Source organism: Tyto alba, unplaced genomic scaffold, assembly GCF_018691265.1.
Source record: "Tyto alba isolate M040663 unplaced genomic scaffold, T.alba_DEE_v4.0 Super-Scaffold_39, whole genome shotgun sequence".
NCBI lineage: Eukaryota > Metazoa > Chordata > Aves > Strigiformes > Tytonidae > Tyto > Tyto alba.
This window is the reverse complement of record NW_024881314.1, coordinates 9,424,083-9,446,382: the sequence shown is the minus strand read 5'-3', so window position 1 is coordinate 9,446,382 and position 22,300 is coordinate 9,424,083. Positions and strand designations below refer to the sequence as shown.

Genomic DNA, 22,300 nt, shown 5'->3' with positions numbered 1-22,300 from the left:
GCAAGAAGTCCCTTGCAAATAATAATGTTTTTATTAATAGTAGTAAATAATAAATAGTTGCTGCAAAAAGCTTAACAAAAGTGAAATGCTTGCTTAGGCTGGTGGTTGCAAGGACCCAGGCACTGAGCAGCAGCCTCCTGGGGATGGGAGGGCTCTCAGAGGTGTGTTTTGCTAAAACCTCCCGCTCTGTGCCTGTGTTGGAGGAGCTTGCCCTGCGTGGCTGACATGTCCAGGAGCTTGCGAGGACCTTGCGCATGCTCTGCCTTCAGGATATTTGCTATATCTGCAGTGGGCGACACGGAGCAGCTGGAGTGGGAGCAGACTGCATCCCCCCATAGCACATCGGGGCAGTTTGTCCTTCCTGGTGGCAGATGCTCCTGCCTGGTGTCTGGAGGAATGGATGGTAACCTGATTTTCGTTATGAAGGTGTTAAATGAGGAAGAAGGTGTAGATTTGCTTCCCCTGAAATGCTTTGCTAACCTGGAGCCATCTTGCAGGAGAGACGAGCGCTTTGTCCGCAGGAAGCTGGAGGGTTTGGGTTCCTCAGGCAGCTACTGGCAGAATTAGAGCAGGGTCGCGAAAGCTTCGTGGCTGCGTGGGTGTTGTCTGGCACGACCCATTTTGATGCACGTGCATTGGGTTTGGGGTTTTCTGTGAGCAGGAGCCAGCAGCCTCTGTGCTGCGTCAGCTGGAGCTCGAGGAGGGCACGTGTCAGTAGATGCCGAGGACTTTTCTGTGTCTGCAAAGCCATCCAGCTCCCTGAAACGTGGCCGCAAGGCATTTGCACCAGCAATCTGCGTAGGGCTGTAATTACAGTGGTACAGAGGAGTGGGCGGGCTGTGTAGCTCTGCAAGCCTTTAACAGCAGCACCTGGGCACAGGGCTGTGCTGCTAAAAGCCTTCGTCACTCACTAAACAGACTCGCAGGCTTGTGCCAAGGACTTTCTCAGTGCTGGGTCCCACTCCGTGGCGGTAGATCGGCTACTCGTGGACCCGGTGTGCCTGCTCCCACCATAGCAGCATCCCTTTGCTGCGGCAGGCTTGGCGATGTGGGCAGGGATCAAGGTGAATCCAGTAAGTTAAGAAGGGGAATCCCAAATTTAATGTAATTACAGGTGAAAGAAGATCCCATTTGCCTCCTCCCTCTTAGCCGCCCGGTGCCCCAGTGCCGCACGTGCTTTATTCCAGCTTTGGATGCAACAGGCAGCTCCTTTCCTTCGCTGCCAGGAGCAGCATCCCCGGGGTGCTCGGCGCTGCCTGCCACCCCTGACCAGCCTCTCTTTGCCTCCGCAGGTCCAGAGGCAGTTCCCAGCCACGCACCCGGCATGACGGACGCTCCACGGGATGCCGGCCCCAAGCAGGCGATGCCGACGCGGCCGGAGAAACCGGCTGCGGACTTCGGCTACGTGGGGATAGACGCCATCCTGGAGCAGATGAGACGGAAAGCCATGAAGCAGGGGTTCGAGTTCAACATCATGGTCGTGGGTGAGTTCTCCCCGCACGCCAGCTGCCCGCAACGTGCTCAACGAGTTGTTTTTTGTTCTTCTGCAACGATGTTTGTCCTCTCTGGAGCCTCTTTGGGAGCAGCAGCTTGGGCTCAGCATTGGGGTCTTTGCCTTAGGAGTCAGCAAACCCTGCTCCCGAGGAGCTGGCTTGAATTCAGCTCTCGTTAAAGCTGTCAATGTGGTGTGACCTGCGGTCCTGCGCATCTTCCCACGTCTCAGGGTGCATTACCCACAGGCACATCCCAGAGGGGAACACCTTGAGGGGTGTCAGGACTCACTGAAGCCTTGCAGAGAGCTCCTTTGCTTGTTCTCCCAGGAGCCTTGCACTGGTTTGAGCAGAGAGCACGTTAGAGCTCAAGGGGTTGCACTGCTGCTAGTATACCAGAGCGCTAATCTTTACTAGTATTTCCAGTAATTTGGGTAAAATTCCTGCTTCTGAGTTTTCTTGTATCGTTCTGTTCAGCTCAGTCAACCATGCTACAAGTACCAGGGAAGAAATGCCACGTATGATTTACCGGTGGGAATAAAGACCAGCAAGAGGGGTTTGCATAGCTGGGTTGGTCAGCTTGAGTGACTTTGCTACCGGTGGCTCCTTTGGGGACCTGCAGTGTGGCACAGGGGGAAATGAGTGTCCCAGAGGGTGTCCACCTTCAGGGAGGGAGGGCTGGAAGGTTGTGTGTCCAAATTCTGCTATCTGCAAGCTCCTGTTCGTTAGCTTTCCGAGGCTGCAGGGTGGATGGGACAAAGGAGGTTTATTGCAGTTAAAGGCCACTGGCTGCATCGTGGCTGATTCAGCTGCAGCTTCTGGGCTCCCAGTGCCAGGGACTGCACCAGCCACTCACTATGCTGGGAATAGCCAGAGAGCTGGCCGAGCACTGTGGGACACTGAGCAAGGGGGAAAAGGGAAAAGAAATGAGCCTTTTCTGCTTTTTTCCAGCTATCAGTGTCAGGCCTGGTCCCGCGGAGCCCCTCATGTGAGCTGGACTGTGCTCCCTGGGCCGGGCTGTGCAGGCAGCAGCTCTCCCTGCCCGAATCTCCCAGGGGAAGTGCGAGGGGATGAGAAAAGTAAATCTCAGGCCATGGCCCATGGTGCGATCTCACCATCCCGCCTCCTTCTGCAAGGAGTTGTGCAGGGATGCCCATGGGGTAGGAGCCCCCCCGCAGTCCTGGGGGGCTTCCTGGTGTAATGGGAGGGCCTGATCCAGAGTTTGCTAATTTTGTAAAAGATACCGGTGTGCTGTAGCTTCTCAGTAAACTCTGCTGATGCTCTGCCTTTCTCATTTTGATATTTTCATACACAAATTCATCTATGGGGAGGGCTGCCTGGGCTGGTTGATCACTGTAAACCCGGTCACTGCAGAACCAGTTCTTGCAAGGATTTTACCAAACCCAGCTCCTTGCTGCCAGCGGAGCAGCACTCCCAGGACAAGGGGATCGCAGCACCGATCCTGAGAGTCCGCAAGCGAGATTGCGTGAGCTGAGCCCCCGTTTCCCTGACAGAGGAGGCACCCATCCCTCCGCAAGCAGGCTGTGCCGCGGCAGCGGCTCGGCTTTCTGCTTTGCAGATGTGGAGGGATGTTCAGGAAAGGGCCCGGCTTCGCCTTGGCAGCGCTGTGTGTGGTATGAAAGCCTGTGCTGCAGCGCGGCTGGAAAACATTGTTCTACCCTTGGCAGGCTCTGGGCTGACTGTTTACCAGCTGGGGAATTCGTGGCAGCGTAAACAAGTCAAGCTCTGGCTCTCCCAGAAGACGCGGGGAGGGATGCAGGAGGAGCAGCACCTCGCGGGGTGCCCTTGGGGAGGGGGGGGCTCTGCAGAGGCTGGGGGGCAGCAGCCAGCCCTCGTCCTGCTGCGTTTCTGTGGGGGATGCTTGGGCTTCTCGGGATTAGTTTAGCTCCTTTATTCCCATCCAATCTAAGCTGTGAGTCCTTGTATTGAAATCATTGCAATCCCTGTTTTACTGGTGGGACATGAGGGGGAGGGAGGTGACTTCTCCTGCACGGGGGGTGGGAATTGAGCACCGCTGCTGGTGGGGGGGTCACTGCCCGCACCATGTCCTTGTGATGGGGCGTTTTGAAAATCCTCTGCCCTGTGTCCCAGGGTTTCACCAGCCCAACTGAAGCTCTGAGAGGGGGCTTCAGGCTGAGGTTAGCTTCACCCCGTGTCCTTTAAGGCTGTGGAGATGAGAAGAATGGTCTAAGCTTAAAAAAAAAAAAAAATAAAAAACCAAGCACATCTTTTGTGTTCAGTTTTTGGTGCAGAGCAGCTGGAAGGAGAGGAGAGCTGGCTGGGCACAGTGAGGCTCAGCCGTGCCTTCCCTGCCTGATTCCAGCTCAGGGAAAAGCGCTGGGCTGCAAACGAGGGGGTGTGGGAGCGGGTCTGCCCTGTGCTCGGCCGCCGGGGCCGTCGGGTCCCCGGGGTGCAGCCGCATCCGTCGCTCGGCGAGCTCAGCCTGCGGCCACGGTGCAGAGGGGGACATCGCACCCGCAGCCACTGCCGGCTCTCAGCTCTGGTCCCTTTTCCAGGCAGCGTGGCTCTGGCAGCTCGGACAGGCACAAACGCAGAGACCGACTGCCAGGAGCTCCAGCAGCATGTCGCCCCGCTTGCCCCCTCTCCCCACGATGCTCCGTTTAACGATGAGCAATGCAACAAGAGTTTTGCTTTGGCTCTCTGCATTCGCAACTCCAGACCCGTTTGTGCTTGGCCCTGCATGTTTTCAGGCAACAGAGGACCGGGAGCACCTGAGCTCAGCCTGGTCCACATGTTTCTTCTACAACCCAGCTGTGATAGTGGTTGGCAAACAGAGTTTTCCTGCGCCGGGTTGCAGCGTGCCATCAGTAGCGTTGCAAACTCAGCTTTAAATTGCTGTTTGATCAGGGAGCGGGCTGGCCAGGAGGTGATGCCCAGTGCTGATGTGCTGGGTGGCCATACTGTTGACTTAGCATTAGGTGCCCTTGGCAGCCTGGACGCGTCAGGGCCCTGGAAGACACAGGCAACACCCCTTCTGACTGTGCTTAGAGGTACTCTGCAGTGCGAGGGACATGCCGGCGGTGATGCCACGATAGCTGGCTGCGACATGGCTCAGCAGAACAGGGCCCAAGGGGCCCCCATGGGGTGTGCAGAAGCTCTGCAGGGATCGCCGGGGGCACGAACATCTGCTCTGCAGCCAAGCGTCTGCTCCCTGGGTTTTGAGGAGTTGCTCTGTTTTCTTCACTCTGGAAAAATTGTTTTCCGAGCTCCTGAGACAACTGGTCTGGAAAGTCAAGAGCTGCTGGTGCCCTTTCCACACAGATCAGCCTCAGCTCTGGGACATAAAGCATGAAAATGCTTCTCTCTAAAAGCTGTTTTTTTCTGAAGCTGTGGAATCTGGTGTGCTTCCTGGGACCTGCATAAAGGGATCTGTGGAAGCCAGCTGGTCCGATTGCAAAAGCAAGTCCGGTGGGGAAGCCACAGCGGATGCTGCAGGGCTGAGGTTTGGAAAACTGTTGCTGCTGTTAATCCTGTCCAGCTAAGGGCTTGCCAAGCTGCTCCTAAGTCTTCCCTGTGGAGCTAGACAGGGGAGGCTGCAAGAGGGTAAAGGCACAGACGTGTCAGGATGCTCCTTCCTGGGGTTCTCTGGTCCCTGTGCCCTTATTCAGGACTGCTGAGTGTCACTGCAGCCCTTAAAACATCCCCGTCGGTGTCTGCCTGTCCTCGGGGTTGCTGTGATACCAGCTGGATGCAAGGAACCAGCTCTTGACCTGCTCACTCCCAACCAGCCGGCTGCTTTGGAGCCAGGGAAGGTGCTTGCTGCCCACAGCATCGTCCTGCCTAGGATGGACATGAGCTCCTGGGGCCGGGGAGGCTGCGGGGAAGCAGCTGCCCCTCTTACCTCCCTCCCACAGATCTGGTGCAGGCTGAGTTTGTCAGCATCCTTGGCCCCTGAAAAAACAGCCCGGAAACGAGTGAGTGCTGACTGTGGTTTATCCTGCTCTTTTCCAGGTCAGAGCGGCTTGGGGAAATCCACGTTAATCAACACCCTCTTCAAATCCAAAATCAGCCGGAAATCTGTACAGCCGACTTCTGAAGAGCGGATCCCCAAGACCATTGAAATCAAATCCATCACTCATGGTGAGACTCTACAGATCCCACCTGGTGCTTTGGCATTTGGTCCTGCTCTGCCTTGTGTCTCTGGGGGCTTGCAGGGGTTGTGGGCCTCCACTAATCCTCCACTCTCATCTCTCCAAAGGGGCTTTTACCATCCAGAGATGCTTGCAGGGCTGAGAAAACGTCTGTTTTTCCTTTATCTGCCAGCAGTGACTTAAATATGGTGGAAGGGAACAAGTGAGGTGGCCATGGGAGGGGTGGCATTTCAGGGCAGATGCGGTGCTGCATCCTTTCGGAGGGCTGATCTGTGTCTGTTAGCAGCTGTGAAGGTGCATTTCTCCCCTGGGAAAAAGCTCCAGCCCTCCAGCTGCTTTTCGGAGAGGGGGCTTGGCCAGAGCGCCCGTCCACGCTTGTCTCACGCGCCGGCTTTGCTCTCCGTTTCAGAGATTGAAGAGAAAGGGGTTCGCATGAAGCTGACGGTCATCGACACCCCGGGCTTTGGAGACCACATCAACAACGAGAACTGGTGAGCTGACCTGGGGACCAGTGCAGAGGGGAGGCAGCCGAGTCCTGGGGCGTCCTGACCCGGAGCTGGTGCCGAGGGCCATAGCCCAGTCCTGTGCCGCCCGTGCTCTGCGGGGAGCAGGGGAGAGGGTTGTTGTGGGTGGCAGCGCGGTGCCGTGCTCCCCAGGGCTGATCCTGGACCCTGTGAGAGCCCACAAACATCCTGCTGTTCTGGGCATGAGACAACCTTTGTTTGCGGCCGGGAGCAGCCGTGTGCCAGCATGGCCTGTCCCCAGACCTTCCTCGTGTGGCTCTGAAGGCTGAACTCTGCCGGGAGTCCCCGGGACAGTGGCTGGCTCTGCGGGATGGCTGTTCGGGCCCACGGCAGGTGCTTTCTCCTCACCACGAGCTGGGCTTGTGGGGTTTGCTGCTGCTCTCGCTCCTGTGCTATGACACCATGCAAGGAGCCAGGGGACAGTCCAGGCCCTGCCCTGCTCAGCAGCCGGCTCCAGGAGGAGAGAAGGGAGGACTTTTTAGGCACTTGCTTCTCTAAACCAGCCAGTAAATCCCCTCCTGCTGCAGAGTGTGGAGTTCCCAAGCGGTGAATGCGTGAGGTTTGTGATTTCCCTGCCACCCACACTTGCTGTACGAATGGGAGCTGACAGGAACTAAATGTTCCCCGTGTGAATGAGTTTTGTTTTGTTTGTTTGTTTGATGGGATTCCGTAAGATGCCGAGCATCCCCGGCTCGGCGGGCTCCGCTTCACACCGTCAGGCCAGGCGGGAGGTTCAGGGTGGTCCAGATCCCTCACGCAAACCCATTGTCCCGTGTTCCTCTCTCTCTGCAGCTGGCAGCCCATCATGAAGTTCATCAACGACCAGTACGAGAAGTACCTACAGGAGGAAATCAACATTAACCGGAAGAAGCGGATCCCTGACACGCGGGTGCACTGCTGTATATACTTCATCCCAGCCACTGGCCACTCGTACGTACCCTGCCCTCCTCACTCAAACCCTCGGGGCTTCCCTCTCCTGCGTTCGGTCTCAGGCAGCTCAGCGGTCAGGGTCATCCTTGGGATCCACCCGTGTTTCCTGGGGACTTGAGGAGCTTGAGGACAGCGTGAAGCTGTCCTTCCTAGGGCTCTAGCATCCACAGCCCACGCAGTAACACAGCAGAGCTGCAGTACCCCAGAGAAACGTGGTGATTCTCCTCCAAGGGGCCATCGAAGCCTCCCTGAGCTCTGGTTAGCTGCTTGCTTTGCTTTGGTCACCTTGCTTGCTTGACCAAGGATGGACACCAGTCACTGAGTTCTCAGCTTGGATAGAAAGGCTGCCTTTGCAAACAGAACAGTATTTTTTTTTTGCTGGGCCCCTGCCTTTGTAAGGGGAGAAGCTGGTTTTCCTCATGCCACAGAGGGAGTGAACACCCCTCACCCTTTAAGGGTATTTTGTAGGTTGTTTGACTAGTCTGCAAGTGGGATGCAGTTTATTCAGCACAGAGCTCTCCTGGCTCTGGCAGTTCTCAAGCACCAGTATCAAAGGCCCAGATCTTGCTCTACTTTTTTTCTTGTTTTTTTTTTCCTAGGCACGTAGCCTGCAGTGAAAATCTGGGGCACTTAAAGTGTCTTGAAAAATGTGACTTTAGGTATCACAACATAAAATGAGTCTTAAGTTTCCTTTTGATTTGTGTCAGTTCCTTCCACTTCTGGCTCTGTCTGCGTGGGGATTTTTTTGGGTCTGTTTTCAAAAGTAAACTTAAACTGCCAGCACTGTATTAATGTCAGCCTTTTCCTCTTCCCCATGTAGAGATTTATTCCAATAGAAAAGGCTTTGTTTTGCTTCTGTCAGTGGGTAGACCAAAAATGCATCCTTCACTGGAATAAAATGACTGCATGGGCCAGCTATGCTCTTCTTGTGTAACCAGCTGTCAATTGGGAGCAGAGGGGCCGACAAAACATTTATGATTTAATAAGATAAAGCAGAAGACATTTCAAAAGGAGGTGACATTTTTAGGCCAGTCTACCATGTTGATCCTGCTTATCTCGGCCCCGATCTGCAGACCCCGCCTCGGCAGGTCGGAGTGTTGCAGCATTAGCTACGCTCGAGCTTTTCCTCATCACTTTGGGTGTGTAAATCTTAAAAGCACACCCAGTGCTTAGAGCCTGCGGGTGTTTGACCTGCACAGAGGTTGCAGATTTTGGGTGGTGGCAGCTGCCCTTCGTGGGCCGTGGTGGCGTGGAGCCCCGTCCCCGTGTCCCCCGCCGGAGCCTCTCCAGCCGTGCGCTCTGGTTTCTCTCACCCGCCGGCTAACAGCAATTGTGTGGATATTCAGCTGCTTTTTTTCTTTCTCTCCAGCAAACATGTGTTTCCAATATCCGAGCCAGCCCGGTGGTTGGAGGCCGTTGTTGCTGAGCCTTGCGCTGATCCTCCTTCCCCGTAGCCTGATAGCCCGGCTGGGCCAGCACTCGCTCCCTGGCCGTGGCCCGGGGGCTGCGCTTTCCTGCCCCGGTGTCAGAGCCGGCCTCTGGCTCGCACATCCCCTCCTGCCACAGGACGGAGATGAGTGAAGGGGGACAATATGCACCAGGAGGGAGAAGTTGGTGGGAAATCTTGCTTCTCTGAGAGCTCGAGCAGGCATTGGGTTTCCCTTTCTGCTCCCTTGTGAAGCCCAAGTTACGTTTCTCGTCATCACAGATGGGCTTTCCCCAGTGGTGCCCGTGGTCTGGGGGATGCAGATGGCTGGCGTGGCCACCCCTTCTGCTGGGTGGAGCTGCTGCAGCAGCGCTGGTAGCAGAGGATAATGCTCCTGTTGGAGGACAGAGGTTTGGGAGGCTGTGTTACGGGGTTGTCACACGAGGCTGAGTGCAGGTTTGTGTCCCCGCCGAGGCCGGCGGCCCGTGGTCTCTTCCAGAAGGGTGTGGGAAGGGCAGCGAGGTGCTTGCTGCGGTGCCTCTGGCTTCTCCGGGATGCCCTGGGGAGCACTGCTGGCAAGGGCAGTGGCTCGTCATGCTTCAGGGACCTGCACTAGGGACATCTGCACCCACCTGCCGAGGACCCCACCATGCCCACGTGTCACCGTCCGGGTGCTCCCTGTGCCACTTGCCGTCCTGGGATGCTTAGTGCCATCCGTCCTGGGATAGTGCTTGCACGGGGCTTGTTTGCATTGCTGTTGGGGAGCTGCTGCCTTCACTGTGCGACGCAGTCAGAGCAGTGGCCACTCGTGTCTGTCTGTCCCTCCCTGCTCACGGGGATGGGCACAGCACAGGGCTCAGCATCCCTTCCCTGGCATGTGGATGCTGCAGGCAGCCGGGGTTAAGCCGGCCAGGTCTTTGGGTGGGAGCTTGCTTTTTTCTTAAATATAAAGGAGAGAGCGGGGGAAAAAAAAGGCAAAGTTAGCCAGGTATACCAGTTCAGAGACTGGAGTGGAGGATTGCTTGGCTCTGTTTCAGTCTGGCCCTCCCATCTGGGCAGCTCAAGGGTTAATCAGCAGAGAAGTCTTCGCTGCTGTCTCCCTTTGCAGGGAGTTCAGAGCAGGCTTTGCAACCCATCTAGTTTGCACACACCCTGTCCTTCTTGTAACACTCCCGTAAAACCCTGTTTGCAAAGGCTAAGTAACGTGCTGGCAGGGGCTTTTGGCTGCAGCCGCACAAGCCCGGCTCTTTGCCACCCAATAAATATCTCAGCTGTGACCCCTGTGAAGCACCGCTTGGCTCTGAAACAGCACTCTGAAACACCACCCTGGCCTCGGCAGCCCCTTTTCTGCCTGTCCCAGAGCTGTTGACTGACAGACTGCCACCCACTGCCACTTTTCCCTGCTAGCTGCCCCTCTTGGGTGCCCACCCAGTCCCTGGAGCAGGCTGATGGGTCCTGGGGCTGGGCGGCTGCTGGGTGCTCACTGGTGTTTGCTTAATGCACGACTCGGATTCTTGCTGCTAGTTTGATCTGGGGCACAACCAAAAGGAAATAACTTTGCAGCTCGCCGTGAATTTTGATTCCTATAATGACATTTCAAGGGAGCCAACAGGAAGGAGCCTCTGCTTAGATCCTGTCCATGCATGGTGGCTGCGGGCAAGGCAGAAATAACGTGCGCCCAGCTGTGATACTGTGAACCCAGCTGCACTGCTTTCTCCAGCCCCGTAGCAAGAGGGGACGGGGCAGCACCCAGCACTGGCTGGGGTGGGCTGGAGCCTTTCTGGCAGCTCCTGCTCCAGCCCATCCACTCCCCTTAGAGCTTAGAACTCCTCCCAGCAAAGCCCAAACTGTGTATGTGTCTAGTTGCATGTTAATAATATCAGGGACCATTTGGGGAAGGGAAAGAAAACAGATGCTTTTTCTTCTTGAGCTCTACTCTCTCTTTCTTGATCGGCTTGGAGCAGATTACGTGCACCTGAAATGATGTAACTTGCTCTCGCTTGCTGTTTTGCGTATTTGTGTATATAAGGGTTTCGCTGCTAATCCTCACCAGGTGCTGGTGTTGGTGTTTTGTGTGGGTGAACAAAGTTCACATACCTGGCGGAGGCCGGCGCTGCTGTGCCTGTGGCTTGCCATGGGGTGGTGGTGGTTAAACACCAAAACTGGTCCCTGCATGTGCCAGCAGAAGTCCCTGCTGTCCCAGGCTGCACCTTGCAGGAGTTTGAGGAATTAGGTCTGGGCTTGCCCCATCACGACCTTGGCCGTGTCTGCCTTGGTCTGTACAGGGCTATGAGTACAAACCAAGCTCTTTGACTCGTGATCGCCTTAAGCCATTTATTCTCCTTTGGTGTCTTCGCATGAACGTGGTGTCTAGCGATAGGTCTTGTTCTTAGTGAAAAAAATCACTTTCTTTTAAATACTTAAGGTTTTTTGGAGCTACCCAGCAGGAATTAGTAGAATATCTAGAAATGTGAAAAATACCCTAAAAACAAACAGTTTGCTTTTCTGGGGAGTCCCTTGGTTCTCCTCCTGTTCTCCAGGATGGTGCGGGAAGGTGCCCATGGGAGGTGACCTTCATGGACGAAGCACTTGCAGAAGCCCATCGGAGTGGAAAGTTGTGTCTAAGGTGCCTTGGGCTCTTCTGGCTTTGGGTGTAGACTGGCGTGGGACATGGTCACTGCGCCTGCACGGGTGCTGGTGGCCACGGGCAGGGCTGTGGGCTGGCTCTGGCTCTGCCTCCTGCTCTCAGGCTCACTGCCAGCATCCTCTGGGTATCGGTGGGGGCTCAGTAACGGGGCTCTTATGTGTCAGTCGAGCTGAAACTCAGATGTCTGGCTGATTGTAAATTCATCTGCATCGGCTACATATGCATCCTGGTCTTCACTCTGAAAGAAAAGCTGATGAAAGAGGCAAGAACGCAGTCTCAGTAGGGAAGAGGCTTTTAAAAGGGAAAAATGGTTTGAAAAATAGCAAAGAGAGGAGGGGAAAGAAGTCTGCTGGGAAAGGAGCATAACTGCATTACTTCCTTGGAGGTCTGGGAAATACATTATGCAGAGCTCCAAACAATGTTTGCCAGCAGCAAGTCTGCTTAGATGTGTCCATGGGGGTTTCCTTGCGTTTCTTTCTCTTTTTTTTTTTTTTTTTTTTTTTTTATTCTTAAATACCCAAACTCTTTCTTTCCTGGGGCCCAGGGTGATCTGTGACTGCTGAGTTTGTGTTAGGAACTCATTTGTCTGCATGCTAATGACGTGTTCTGGGCTGTGCATGCCATTGGCGTGGGGGCAGAAGATCCACTGCCGCAGTCCAGCCCCGATCCCTGAGAGGGGAGCGGGTTTGACCAGGGAAGGGCTCGGCTGGGTCACCCGTGCTGGCTGTGCCAGAGCAATCTCGAGCTGCCATTTTTGGATCAGCAGAAGCTGAGCGGGTCTCTCCGGGGCTGCACATCCCTCCCTTGGCACTGGAGCTGGGCAGGGGTGGCCTCACGGGATGAGGACGCTGCCTGGTGAGTGCTGAGGAACAGGGTCAGCCCCTTTCCCTGTGCACTTGTGTGACTCTTTACTGGGTTTGCAGGAGCTGTGCTGGGTCGGGGGGGGGGGGGGGGGGGGGGGGGGGTGTCTCTGAGCCCTTTGTAGAGCCTAAGAAGACCATGGTGAGGTTTGGCTTGAGCCGTGTTCTCCCCGAGTGCTCTGCTCTGCGTTCCCTCACACAGGGTTCTGCTGGGTGCTTGCTTGCACCTGGGCATTTTAAATCACCATCCCATTTATTTTGGTTCCTTCCCTGTTGCCATGGGACTCTGGTTTGTGGCAACAGGGCTGGTCTGCCCTTGGGTAGGTCTCATTCTTGGCCCCAGCCCTGCCCCTGAAGCCTATGGCTGCTCTGAAAGGTGCCTTCACCTCTTTCTGTCCCAGTTTCACCAAAGATGAGTTGGATCTCATCCTGCTGGCACATGCCACCACTGCGGGTCATGAGGATGTATGAGTGGCAGAGGTGTCCCTTCATTTCTGGGGCTCTGGCACTGACCTTCCTGCCCTGTCTCTGTGTGCTTTTGGCAAGCGGTCATTTCAAACAGGCTCCTTAGTGCATGAGCACTCTGAAGGTGTTCCTGCACCCTGGTCTCCCCTGGGACCTCCAGGTTTACTTTAGCAAGGCAACATCTGCTCAACTGTCCTCCATGGGCGTGTGTCCCCATCACCTCCAGAGCCACTGAGGGGGACTTGCAGCAAGTGGGGGTGTCCCAAGGAGGGCTTTCCTCTGGCTGGCTTGGGAACCCCCAGCAGTAAAAACACCTTCAGGGGTGACTGAGGAACAAGGGAAGGTCGTGGCCAGGCACCCTTGGACGTGGAGTAGCATGACACCAGAGGTCACATCAGCGCTGTCAGTAGGAGCGTTTAGCAGGGAGGGATTTCCCGAGGGGCTGATCATTTGGGTTATGCAATCTCGGCAGCTTTCCTCTGTTGAAGACTTTTGTCGTAGAGATTTTCTGACATTTTTGCCCTCTAGAAGAAGCAGCATCTCTTCTATGATGTGTGAGCCCCTGGAGAATTAGCAGAGCCTTTTTTAATCCCACCTGTTGGATGTGAGATGGGATCCTGGCTCGTGCACGACAGCGGGCTGGCGCTCAGCGTGGGAGGGAGTGGGAGCAGGAATAGTCACCTGTGGCCATTTCCATGTTGGGCTGTCCCTGTTTGGTGGGTGACAGCTTGGGCAGAGTTGGAGGAGTTGTTGTGCCATGGTCTCTCCCCCGTTTGATTTGTACATCACAGGTGGGCTCTTATCCCAGCTTTGCCAAGGGCACGCGTAGCTTTGGGCAAGTTCCTGCAGTCCTCCGTGGCTGAGCATCCATGCCAAGATAAAAGCCCTCTCCCACTTCACAGGGCTTTGCAAGGGTCTGCAGGCGATAGCAGGGCGCTTTGAAAGGGAAACGTTTTAAGTGTTTGTCTGCAAACCACCTCTGAGACGGACGCGTGCTGTCGTGCTTTTAATAAAATGTCTTTATTTGTCCTATCTGAAAGCAAGCCATTCCTTTTCTGTGTCTAGTCTTTGAAAGCCCCCTCTCTGCCAGTGGGGGGGTTGCAGCAGCCCCCACCTCACTATCAGTGCATGAATCCCCTTTTTTTTCTGCTGTATTTTTCAGGCTCCGACCGCTAGACATCGAGTTCATGAAACGCCTGAGCAAAGTGGTCAACATCGTCCCCGTGATTGCAAAAGCCGACACGTTAACGCTGGAGGAGAGGGACTACTTCAAACAAAGGGTAAGGGGCTGCCCCATCCCCTCCTGCCCCCTTCCCCCCCCGGCAGGGCTGGGAAGGCGAGTGCCTGGCCGGGAGCCCAGCGCATTCCTCCGGCTGCAGCTCTGAGCGATCCCACGTGGCCGGGGGAAAGGCCTGTGCTCCAAGCAGTTCCTTGTGTTTCTCTTGGATCTTTGTCAGTGCAGGATAAGTTTCGAGCTCTAAGTCTCAGGGTCTGTTTCTCCTGCCTCCTTTGTTATTGTTGTCGTTATATTCAGGCTGGTTTCTGTTAATTTGGGATGTAGATGGTGCTGCACATAGAGACTGGAAAACCCTTCCTGTGTAGCACCATGCACTGATACAAGGACCAGGCAAAAAAAAAAAAAAAAAAAAAAAGTGTGGGTTTCCTGAGCTCAGCTAAGCAAGATTTATGGGGGAAGCAAGGCATGAAATTCCCTTGGTCGGGAGCTGGGGAGCTGAGGAAGGGCTGTTTGAATCCACAGTCAGGCATGGGCTTTCCTCCGTGCATGCACGCCCGGTGCTGCTAAGAGGTGGAGATGCCCCGTTTCGGGGTTCAGTAAGGGGCTGTAAATCCATTTGTGTAGCTGATGGATGTGGCTGCAGGCGTGATGGCCGCAGCATTCCCTGCAGAAGTAAGCAAGCCACCAAGGTCGCTGGTCTGTGAGTCTGAATGAAGCTAAGGGAAAGGGGGTCTCACCAAAAGTGCAGTTTTAGGGGCAACCCTCACTGGTTATGGAGAGGATGGCACACTAGCCCGGGGGTTGTTTGATGCCTCCATGCAGAACAGGATGAGCCACCCTTTCCCACATCGGTGTCTTCCCAGTTCTTGATGGTCAGGATCAGGCACTAAAATATCCAGTCTGGTTTTGGGGGCTGAATCCAGGCTCTGCAACCAGTTCCCTGTGCAGTGAGCTAGAGGATGGCTGGAAATGGAGCCGAGGGGTGATCCTGGCTGGCTTGACCGGCGTGTCAGCCTGTCTGCATGGAGATCTGCGAGGAGCCGGTGCGGGAGGATGGGGGTGTGAGTCCATGGTGCCACATCTGCTCTCTGCGGTGGCTTTTGCAGACTGCTGGCTGCATTCAGGGGTTAGGAGTGCACACATCCGTGTGTCTGCAGGTGGCTGGCTGGCTCCGGGACTACAAAGTCAGTCTGGGACCTAAAATGTCACTTGGGCACTCTTAGCTGCTGCTACCATCCTTGTGGAATGAAAGACCGTGGGGAGACCACCTGGCTCGCCTGCTCTGCACCAGCTCTGTGCAGGATGAGCTTGCCCTATTTCTAATTGCATTCCTGATTGTAACCAGACCCCCCAAATCCTTCCAGATGGAAGGAGAACACATAGCCACGTGGTGTGTTTGCAGTGCCCTTTCTGCAAGGGGCTCGCCCACCTTAAGCTCATGGCTCCAGATCCGCTGGTGCAAATGAGAGGGTGGGTAATTAGTCCCGGTGGGCGCAGGCTGGGACCTTTTCCCTTTGCTTCAGCACACCCGTGTGCGTGCTTCCAAAAACCAGAGCCCCGTCTGCATCTGGGGGTGTGGCTGGCTCTGGTTCGGAGAAGCAATAGGTTTTTGGGTTTGGATGGGGTGGGCAGGTGATGATGAAGCACCAGCCTGGCTGCAGGCTACCTAGGTTGATGCCAGCACTGCACTGAGTTAGACAAATGGGCTCTACTGCCCTGTGGAGTTGGCTTTGTTGGGTTCTTCTGCTAAAAATAGTGAGTGGGTTTGGCTGGGGGGTGGGAGGCTGGCTGGGGGGTTTCCCTGGGCTGGATCCTTTGCCAACCCGCTGTGTAGGGCTGATGTGGAGGAGTTGGTTGCCACAGGAAGAAATGGGAGTGGGCGCACAGACTGGGTTTGGGTTTGCAGCGTTGTTGGTGAAGGCCGATCCTCTGCTCCCCGTGAGCTGAGCCTCCACCCAGGAATTAGATTTCAGCATCTCTTCACCTTGCATGGAGGCAGTGTCCTTAGAGGCTGTTCTTCCAAGCTGTCTGTGTCCCTGTCCCCTCCGATCAAGTGCTGCTGTGACTCCTTTTCCAAGGAGCGTAAGCAAACACCAGGAAGCAGCTTCTTAACTTTGGGTTACATGCGTGACAGCTATGTTCCCCATTGCTTGGTGCAGCTTGTATCGTCTTATTGTCTTTTTCAGTCCCAAAGCAACGCCCAGCTCATATAACTTCATCTTACTTTCAGCCTGAACTGTGTCTTGGCAACCAGGTTCTTGCAGAGATTCCAGGGCAAGTGCTTGGTAGGTGTGTAGCAGTTAAACACAGGTCTCTCACCCCCAGGTGGGCAGCGTTTAGGATGGAGAGGGAAGATGCTGCTGCTGGGCATTGCTCACGAGAGCCTCTTGGGTCGGCTGGGAGCAGCCGCCGTGGTGGGAGTGCAGCTCCTCTGCCTGTGTCTCCTTTACGTGTTCCTCTGCTCTCCCCTCCTAGATAATGGCTGATCTTCTCGCCAATGGGATTGACGTCTATCCTCAAAAGGAGTTTGATGAAGACTCTGAAGATCGGCTAGTGAATGAGAAATTCAGGGTTAGTGCGTGGGGTTGTGGGTTGGGTGTGCCTGGCTGGGCCCTGCAGCTCCAGGGGCTGGTGATGTCCTGGGGGGTGTCTTGCAAAGGGACTCTATTTCCAAAGCTGCTGTGCCCCTGTCCACGGGGTCTGCCCGGGACCAAGGACCCTGCCAGAGCTCAGACCAGGGACAGAAAGAGCAGGAGGAAGACACCTGAGGAAGGTGGCCTCCCCTGTCCATGTCACTGCTCCTTCCCCCAGCTCTATTCCTCAGCAGCCAGCGAGCAGGGGGGTCCCATGGCCCCTTGCCCTGCCCCGGGCACGGGGAGTGCTGGTGGCTGTGCATCCCTGGCTAGGGCAGCAGCCTTCCCAGGACCAGGAGGGGATCTGCCCGTAGGCTGCCCTGCTTTCGTGGCTGTCAGTTCCTTGTTACAGAAAGTAGCTAACAATCTTTTGGCTCAATAAAGTGGATTGGACAAATGCAAGGAAGAAAAAAAGTCTTCTTAAGTACAAAGATACCACTTTGGATTAGGAAATGACTGAGCCACGGGTTACCAGATGCTGGGGGAAATTCCCAGGGAAACATCACGATGCTTTTGCCCTGGCTGTACACTGGTGCCTGACAATAAGGTGCTAAGCTTAGACTGGTTTTGGGCTGGTTTTCATCTGGTTTTGGGCTGGGCACATGTGTGAGAGGTGCTGCTGCCCGGGCCCTGGACTGCCCACAGTCCCTGGCAGGCCATGCTGCTCTGGAGCATCAAGGAAAGTCCAGCTCATCCCATGAAACTCTTCTGAAAACAGCTTGACGTATGACTTTGCTTGCCAGCTTGATTTCCTGACCAGTTTTCAGGAGGGAAACGTAGCCTTTTTTTTTTTTTTTTTTTTTTTTTTATTTCCTTAGGAAATGATACCATTTGCAGTGGTGGGCAGTGACCAGGAGTACCAGGTTAATGGAAGAAGGATCCTTGGAAGGAAGACCAAGTGGGGCACCATTGAAGGTACCTTGGCCTTGTTTCCCTCCCTCTTGAGCCCAGCTCCTTGCCCTGACGGAAGGTGGTGAGGTCCAAAACCAGCAGTATAAATTGAGGTGTATAACAGTGCTTCCCTGCCCTTCCAAAGAAAATCACTTTCCTGGTGTTTGGGGGCTGAAAACACCTTGGCCAGTGCTCGTGTGCTGAGTTCCTGGGTCTTTGTGCGGTTCAGGGGGCTGCTGAGTGCTGGAGAGGACACTGCTGGGTTTCTTGTGGGCTGGCTTCTGCTGGTTGCACAGTTAAATGCCTGATGGCTGGATTTGAGGGCACGCAAGTGCAGTGGTGACACCTCTGTGTCTCGAGCCCAGATTAGAGTCTTTCCCCTGGCATCTGTCAGTCTCTGCACCCTCCACCATGCATTTGGCTGGTGCCCTTGTGGGATCTCTTCCTTCTTCCATCTTCAGCCCATCAGCATCTTCCTTTTTTATCCCCCATTTTAAATCATGGTTTAAAGGCTAGATGAAGGCTCCTGGCTCCAGTGTATCTACACATTTCCCTGTCCCTGACAGCCAAGTGGCACATCTCCAGTGCCACCCATCTTATCTTCATCCTCTTTATTTCATAGGTTTCTCTCATTTATGAGTCTTTTTAATAGGAATCCTGTGTTGAGGAGGGATGGCTTAACAAAGATGCCAGGAAAATCACTGTATTTTAAAGCTCTGCTGCCCTCTTGTGCTCTGTCCTTGGAAGTACTGAGTTTAATGGGGCTCGTTAAACCGCTCATGTGGCATCTGCCTTCAGCATGTGGCGACACCAGGACCCAGCCATGACCATGGGCAGCCTTTGCAGAACAGTGTTATTTTGTTGTCTTGCTATTTCTGCATTAAGTTCAAGCCTGTTTGGGTGAAAAAAAAAAAATCAAAAAATGGGTGCTGATCGTTTAAATTCAAATGCCTGTAAACCGAGCCATCAGACCAATTGTGGTAGAGCAACACCCCTTGATTTTTCCCTCCTGCAAACACTCCTGCTTGCTCCAAGCCCTGTTCAGGCAGCAGTAGCCTTTGTCAGCAAGAGATCGTGTCCTTCCGCAGCACCAGCAGCCTGAGCAGCACAGCCACGGATGTGTCCGGGGTGTTGCAGGATGCTTCTGGTGAAGCTATAGATGAAACACCTCTGTGGAGCCATGCCCGGCGCTTGCTTCGAAGCTCACCCTGTCCCTTTCCCTGCCTTGTTTGGGACCTACTTAAGCTTGTGTTGATCCAAAGCGGGGGGCACAGTGGGAGGTACTGCTGGGAGCTCCCTCATTTGGTGGGAGATGGTGGGAAGGGACTGGGAATGCTCAGTCACACCTCACCAGCCAGTTGGTTATGCTGAGCTGGGACAGGTACCTGGGTAAATCACTGGCCTTACAGCAGCAAAAAGGATTCTTGAGTCCTGTACCTTATAGCTCCGGGGGGTGAGTCCCCATCTCAGCCCTCCACACGCTAGTGAAGCCCCATAGGGCCCTCAGTACCCCGAGTGGTTGCCATACTCACGCCGTGGGTGCATGCTGATGGGTTTCTCTCTCTTCCTACCAGTGGAGAACACGACACACTGTGAGTTCGCCTACCTGCGGGACCTCCTCATCAGGTCGGTAGGACTGTGCCCTGTCCCTGTAGCCTTCGGTCACCAGGTGGCATCAAAAGAAAGGGGAGAGCCCAGCCCAATTTGAAGCAGCTGCTGCTTTGCTCTGCTCATCCATCCATCTATCCCTCCCTCCCTCCCCTCCCAGCCCTCTGCACCGCTGCACCCCTCTGCGATGGGTGGCCCCACTCAATGGGACATGGCTTCAGGGGGCTTTTCTCAGCTGTGGTGCTGAATTCAGGGAGGAGAGGAGCAGTGGGTGGGTCAGGACAAGCTCCAAGATTACTGACAGCGTGCAGTGTGGCTCCAGCTTGCCTGTAAGCAGCTGGAAAGCCTTTTGGCCTTAGTGATCCCTCACCAGCCCCAGGTCCTGCCCCCAGTCCGAAGACATCACCCTCCTGCATCCCAGGATTGTGCCACCGGTGGGTCTGGTGATGGCCAGTCCCTCTCGAAGAAGGCATCCCTGCTGTAGGGGAGGAGGAGGCTGAGCCCCCTTGGCTTGCTGGAGGGGGACATTGGGCTCCTCCTAAATCTGGCTGTAAGATAAACTCTGCACACCTCAGCTGTTGCTGGCAGATAGTTGTGCGGGGCTGCAAAAACTGATCCCAGGGACTTGCAGGGCCGGGGTCTTCCCAGATGGGTGTTACACAGCCAGGGCTCCCGCATACCCACGCAGAGGCTGTTGGTACCAGTGAAGGCTTCTGATCTTGGCTGCCCATAATTGCCTTTGCTTCCCTCCTGCACTCTAAAGATACTGTTAACGAGTAAAGCAGGAGGGGAAGTTTGGGCTGGAGGGGGTGTTGGAAAGCAGGGGCTGGGCTGGCCGAGCCTGCGCCCAGCGAGGTGCGATCCCCCCCCCCCATCTCCCTTTCCCGCAGGACACACATGCAGAACATCAAGGATATTACCAGCAACATCCACTTCGAAGCCTACAGGGTCAAGAGGCTGAACGAGGGCCAGAGCTCGCTCTCCAACGGCGTGACCGACAAAGAGCTGGTGGCTAATGAAATGTAACCGTCTCGCTCCGTAGCCAGGACCTTGCTCGCTCACGCTCGCTATTTCTCCCCTCTTCCCCCTTTATTTTTATATAAATCCTCTGCCACTGTCCCTTTTCCCCCGCCCCCCCCCAAGCCCCCTGCCAATGTTAACTGACCAAATAACCAGACGCCATCTCTGTCGTGCGGAGCGGGGTGACCGCTCATCCCCCCCAACCCCGGCTTTGTGGCACGAGATTTCTTCTCAGCCCCCGGCCCCGTGTCCCTGGGCTGGGGACCGTCCCCCCTCCCCCGGCTGAGGTCAGGCTCTTGCTGGCCCCCCACGCTGGCCCGACAGCTGAGCTCAGGGGAGCAGATCCGTGGGGCTGGCAGGGTTGGGGCGCCCCCGGGAGCCCTGCCTGCCCCTCTGTGCAGAGGCTCTTCTCCGTCCGTCGAAGGCAAGGGTTCCTCCAGGTGAATGTAGCCTCCAGGAGGAAGGTACGGTGGTATGAAGAGAGCAAGACGGTGCCATCCTTGTCTCCTGCTGCCTCCTCCGAGCCCTCTGCAGCCCTCCAGGACCCACCAGCCCCCAAACCAACCCCTATACCTTGCCTACATGCAATAAACTGGGAGTGTTTAGGTGTCACCTCGCCTGTCACCGACCCCCGGCCAGGCAGAGCGACCTGCTTTGGGAGAAGTGCCTTTTCAGACTGTTACCTTGCAATAGTGTGGGAGAGGGGAGGGAGGGCTTGCCTTGTCTGTCTTTGCAGCCTGCAGAAGGCCTGCGATACTTTGTAGAGACTCCTTTTCCCTCTCCCTTGGACCATAGATGTGGCTGATATCCTGGGAACACTTGTATATTTATTTTTCATTCAGTTGGGTGGGTTTTTTTCCGCTTGGAGTATGTCCAAAGGGGGCTGAGAGTGGAACGTCTCTGCAAAGCGGTGGTGGAAGGCGGAGGGTTGTCCTGTCTGGCCCTTGTGGTTCTTGGGCTGTTCCCTACGTCAGAGGAGGCTGTTGGGTATTTTTTAATTATATTTTTTTATTTTTTTGGATCCCCTGTGTGACGTGTACGTGTAACACGCTCCTCTGTTTTTCTAGTCCCTGTGCAAGGGGACTGTGTGTGTGCAGACCGAGCCCGGCAGCCATGGGGAGAGCTGGTGTGGTGTTTGTGGGTGCTGCACCCCACGGCACCCCCCTACGCCTCCTCTTTCAAGTAAATAAGACCCTGCAAGGGGGTCAGTTAAATAACACCTTGACACGGGAGCGGGTGGCTCTGGAGCACAGCTCTGCATTCCTGCCCCCCCCCCGCCCCAGCTCCGCTTGGCTTTCTGTTGTCCGTCAGTCTCCATATCCTCTCTAAGGGATAAAACTTTCTGCAAATCACTTTTTGGTGGGGAGGCACGTGCTGAAATGGCAGCGCGTCCCATCCTCTAGCACTGGAAGGTGCCTGCAGAGCCCACCCAATGCTCTCCACGGGGGGACAGCCGCCTTCTCCAGCACAGGTGACCAGGAGGAAGGAGGAGGTTGCTCTCATCTTGGTGGGGATGCCCAGGTGATGTTGCTCAGCGGAGGGTTTGCAGGGGCTCCCCACAAATGTCCCCCCACCGATAGACAGAGGGGTGCGTGCGGGGGGGGTGCATCACAAGGAGAATCCTCTCTCCCCCTTAATTCATATTCCCCCCCCGCAACAGCACAGCGGAGCTGTTGGGGAAGGACAGCTATCTACTTGCTGACTTGCTATATTTTAGCAAAAACAAAACCAAAAAAAAGTGTATTAACTGAAAAAAATATATATATTTCAAGCGTTAAAAAACTATGAAAGGGGAGAAAATCTCGTGCGAGGCACTTTTGCAAATGTCATCTTAAACTTTTTTTTTTCCTCTAGTCGATATCTCAAGCTGGGCCAAGCAAGACACGCCGCTTTCTCCTTTGTAACCTGATTATTTTTTGGAAGAAAAAAAAAGAAAATAATACAATAAAAAAACGTTCATCCAGATCTATTAAAACGGCCTTTTGGGGGTTATAAGCATTATGACAAATTTAGTCCATTTTTGTATAAATAATAGTGTTTAATATGTATTTCCCAAAATAAATGTTTCGAATGCAAATAGAAGGAGGCTTGTTTGGAAGTGTCTGTTCCCAGCCATGGTGTGATCATTGCTATGTGGACCCTGCGGGTGGTGGGAGAGTCCAGTTCCAGTGCTGCTGTGCTCTGCTCACTTTGGGGTGAATGTTTTACTTATTCCTAACCCCCTTAGCTCTTCCTACCTCAGATATCTGCCCCAGGTACCCTACAAAATGCTGGAGCTGCTGGTGCTGAGCACCCTGGGGACTGAGCCAGCGTGGCCTCTGTCTCTTTGCAAATCCCGAGGGAGGCGGGTGGTCCCCTTCATCTGCTGTTGTGGTGAAGCTGTTCCCGCTGCAGTTGCTGCTGTTTTTATGAAGAAGTGGGTTGCTCCTAGTTCAA

The 22,300-nt window shown here is 54.9% G+C and overlaps 1 protein-coding gene across 9 annotated transcripts in view; it reads left to right on the top strand.

The window, feature by feature from the left end:
• SEPTIN9 (septin 9) overlaps positions 1 to 21,941 on the top strand; it is a 144,238-nt gene extending 122,297 nt beyond the window's left edge. For 8 of the 9 annotated variants that reach the window (XM_033002224.2, XM_033002226.2, XM_042802480.1 and 5 more), the window contains 9 exons: positions 1,293 to 1,484; positions 5,484 to 5,612; positions 6,033 to 6,114; positions 6,940 to 7,077; positions 13,638 to 13,755; positions 16,188 to 16,283; positions 17,164 to 17,260; positions 18,811 to 18,862; positions 19,735 to 21,941. In XM_033002224.2, coding sequence (XP_032858115.2) covers positions 1,293 to 1,484; positions 5,484 to 5,612; positions 6,033 to 6,114; positions 6,940 to 7,077; positions 13,638 to 13,755; positions 16,188 to 16,283; positions 17,164 to 17,260; positions 18,811 to 18,862; positions 19,735 to 19,870 — 1,040 coding nt within the window. In that variant the 3' untranslated portion in view covers positions 19,871 to 21,941. Of the gene's footprint in view, positions 1 to 1,052; positions 1,074 to 1,292; positions 1,485 to 5,483; positions 5,613 to 6,032; positions 6,115 to 6,939; positions 7,078 to 13,637; positions 13,756 to 16,187; positions 16,284 to 17,163; positions 17,261 to 18,810; positions 18,863 to 19,734 lie in introns of those variants that run through there. The other variant, XM_033002229.2, reaches the window with a different exon arrangement.
• Positions 21,942 to 22,300: the final 359 nt, after the last annotated feature.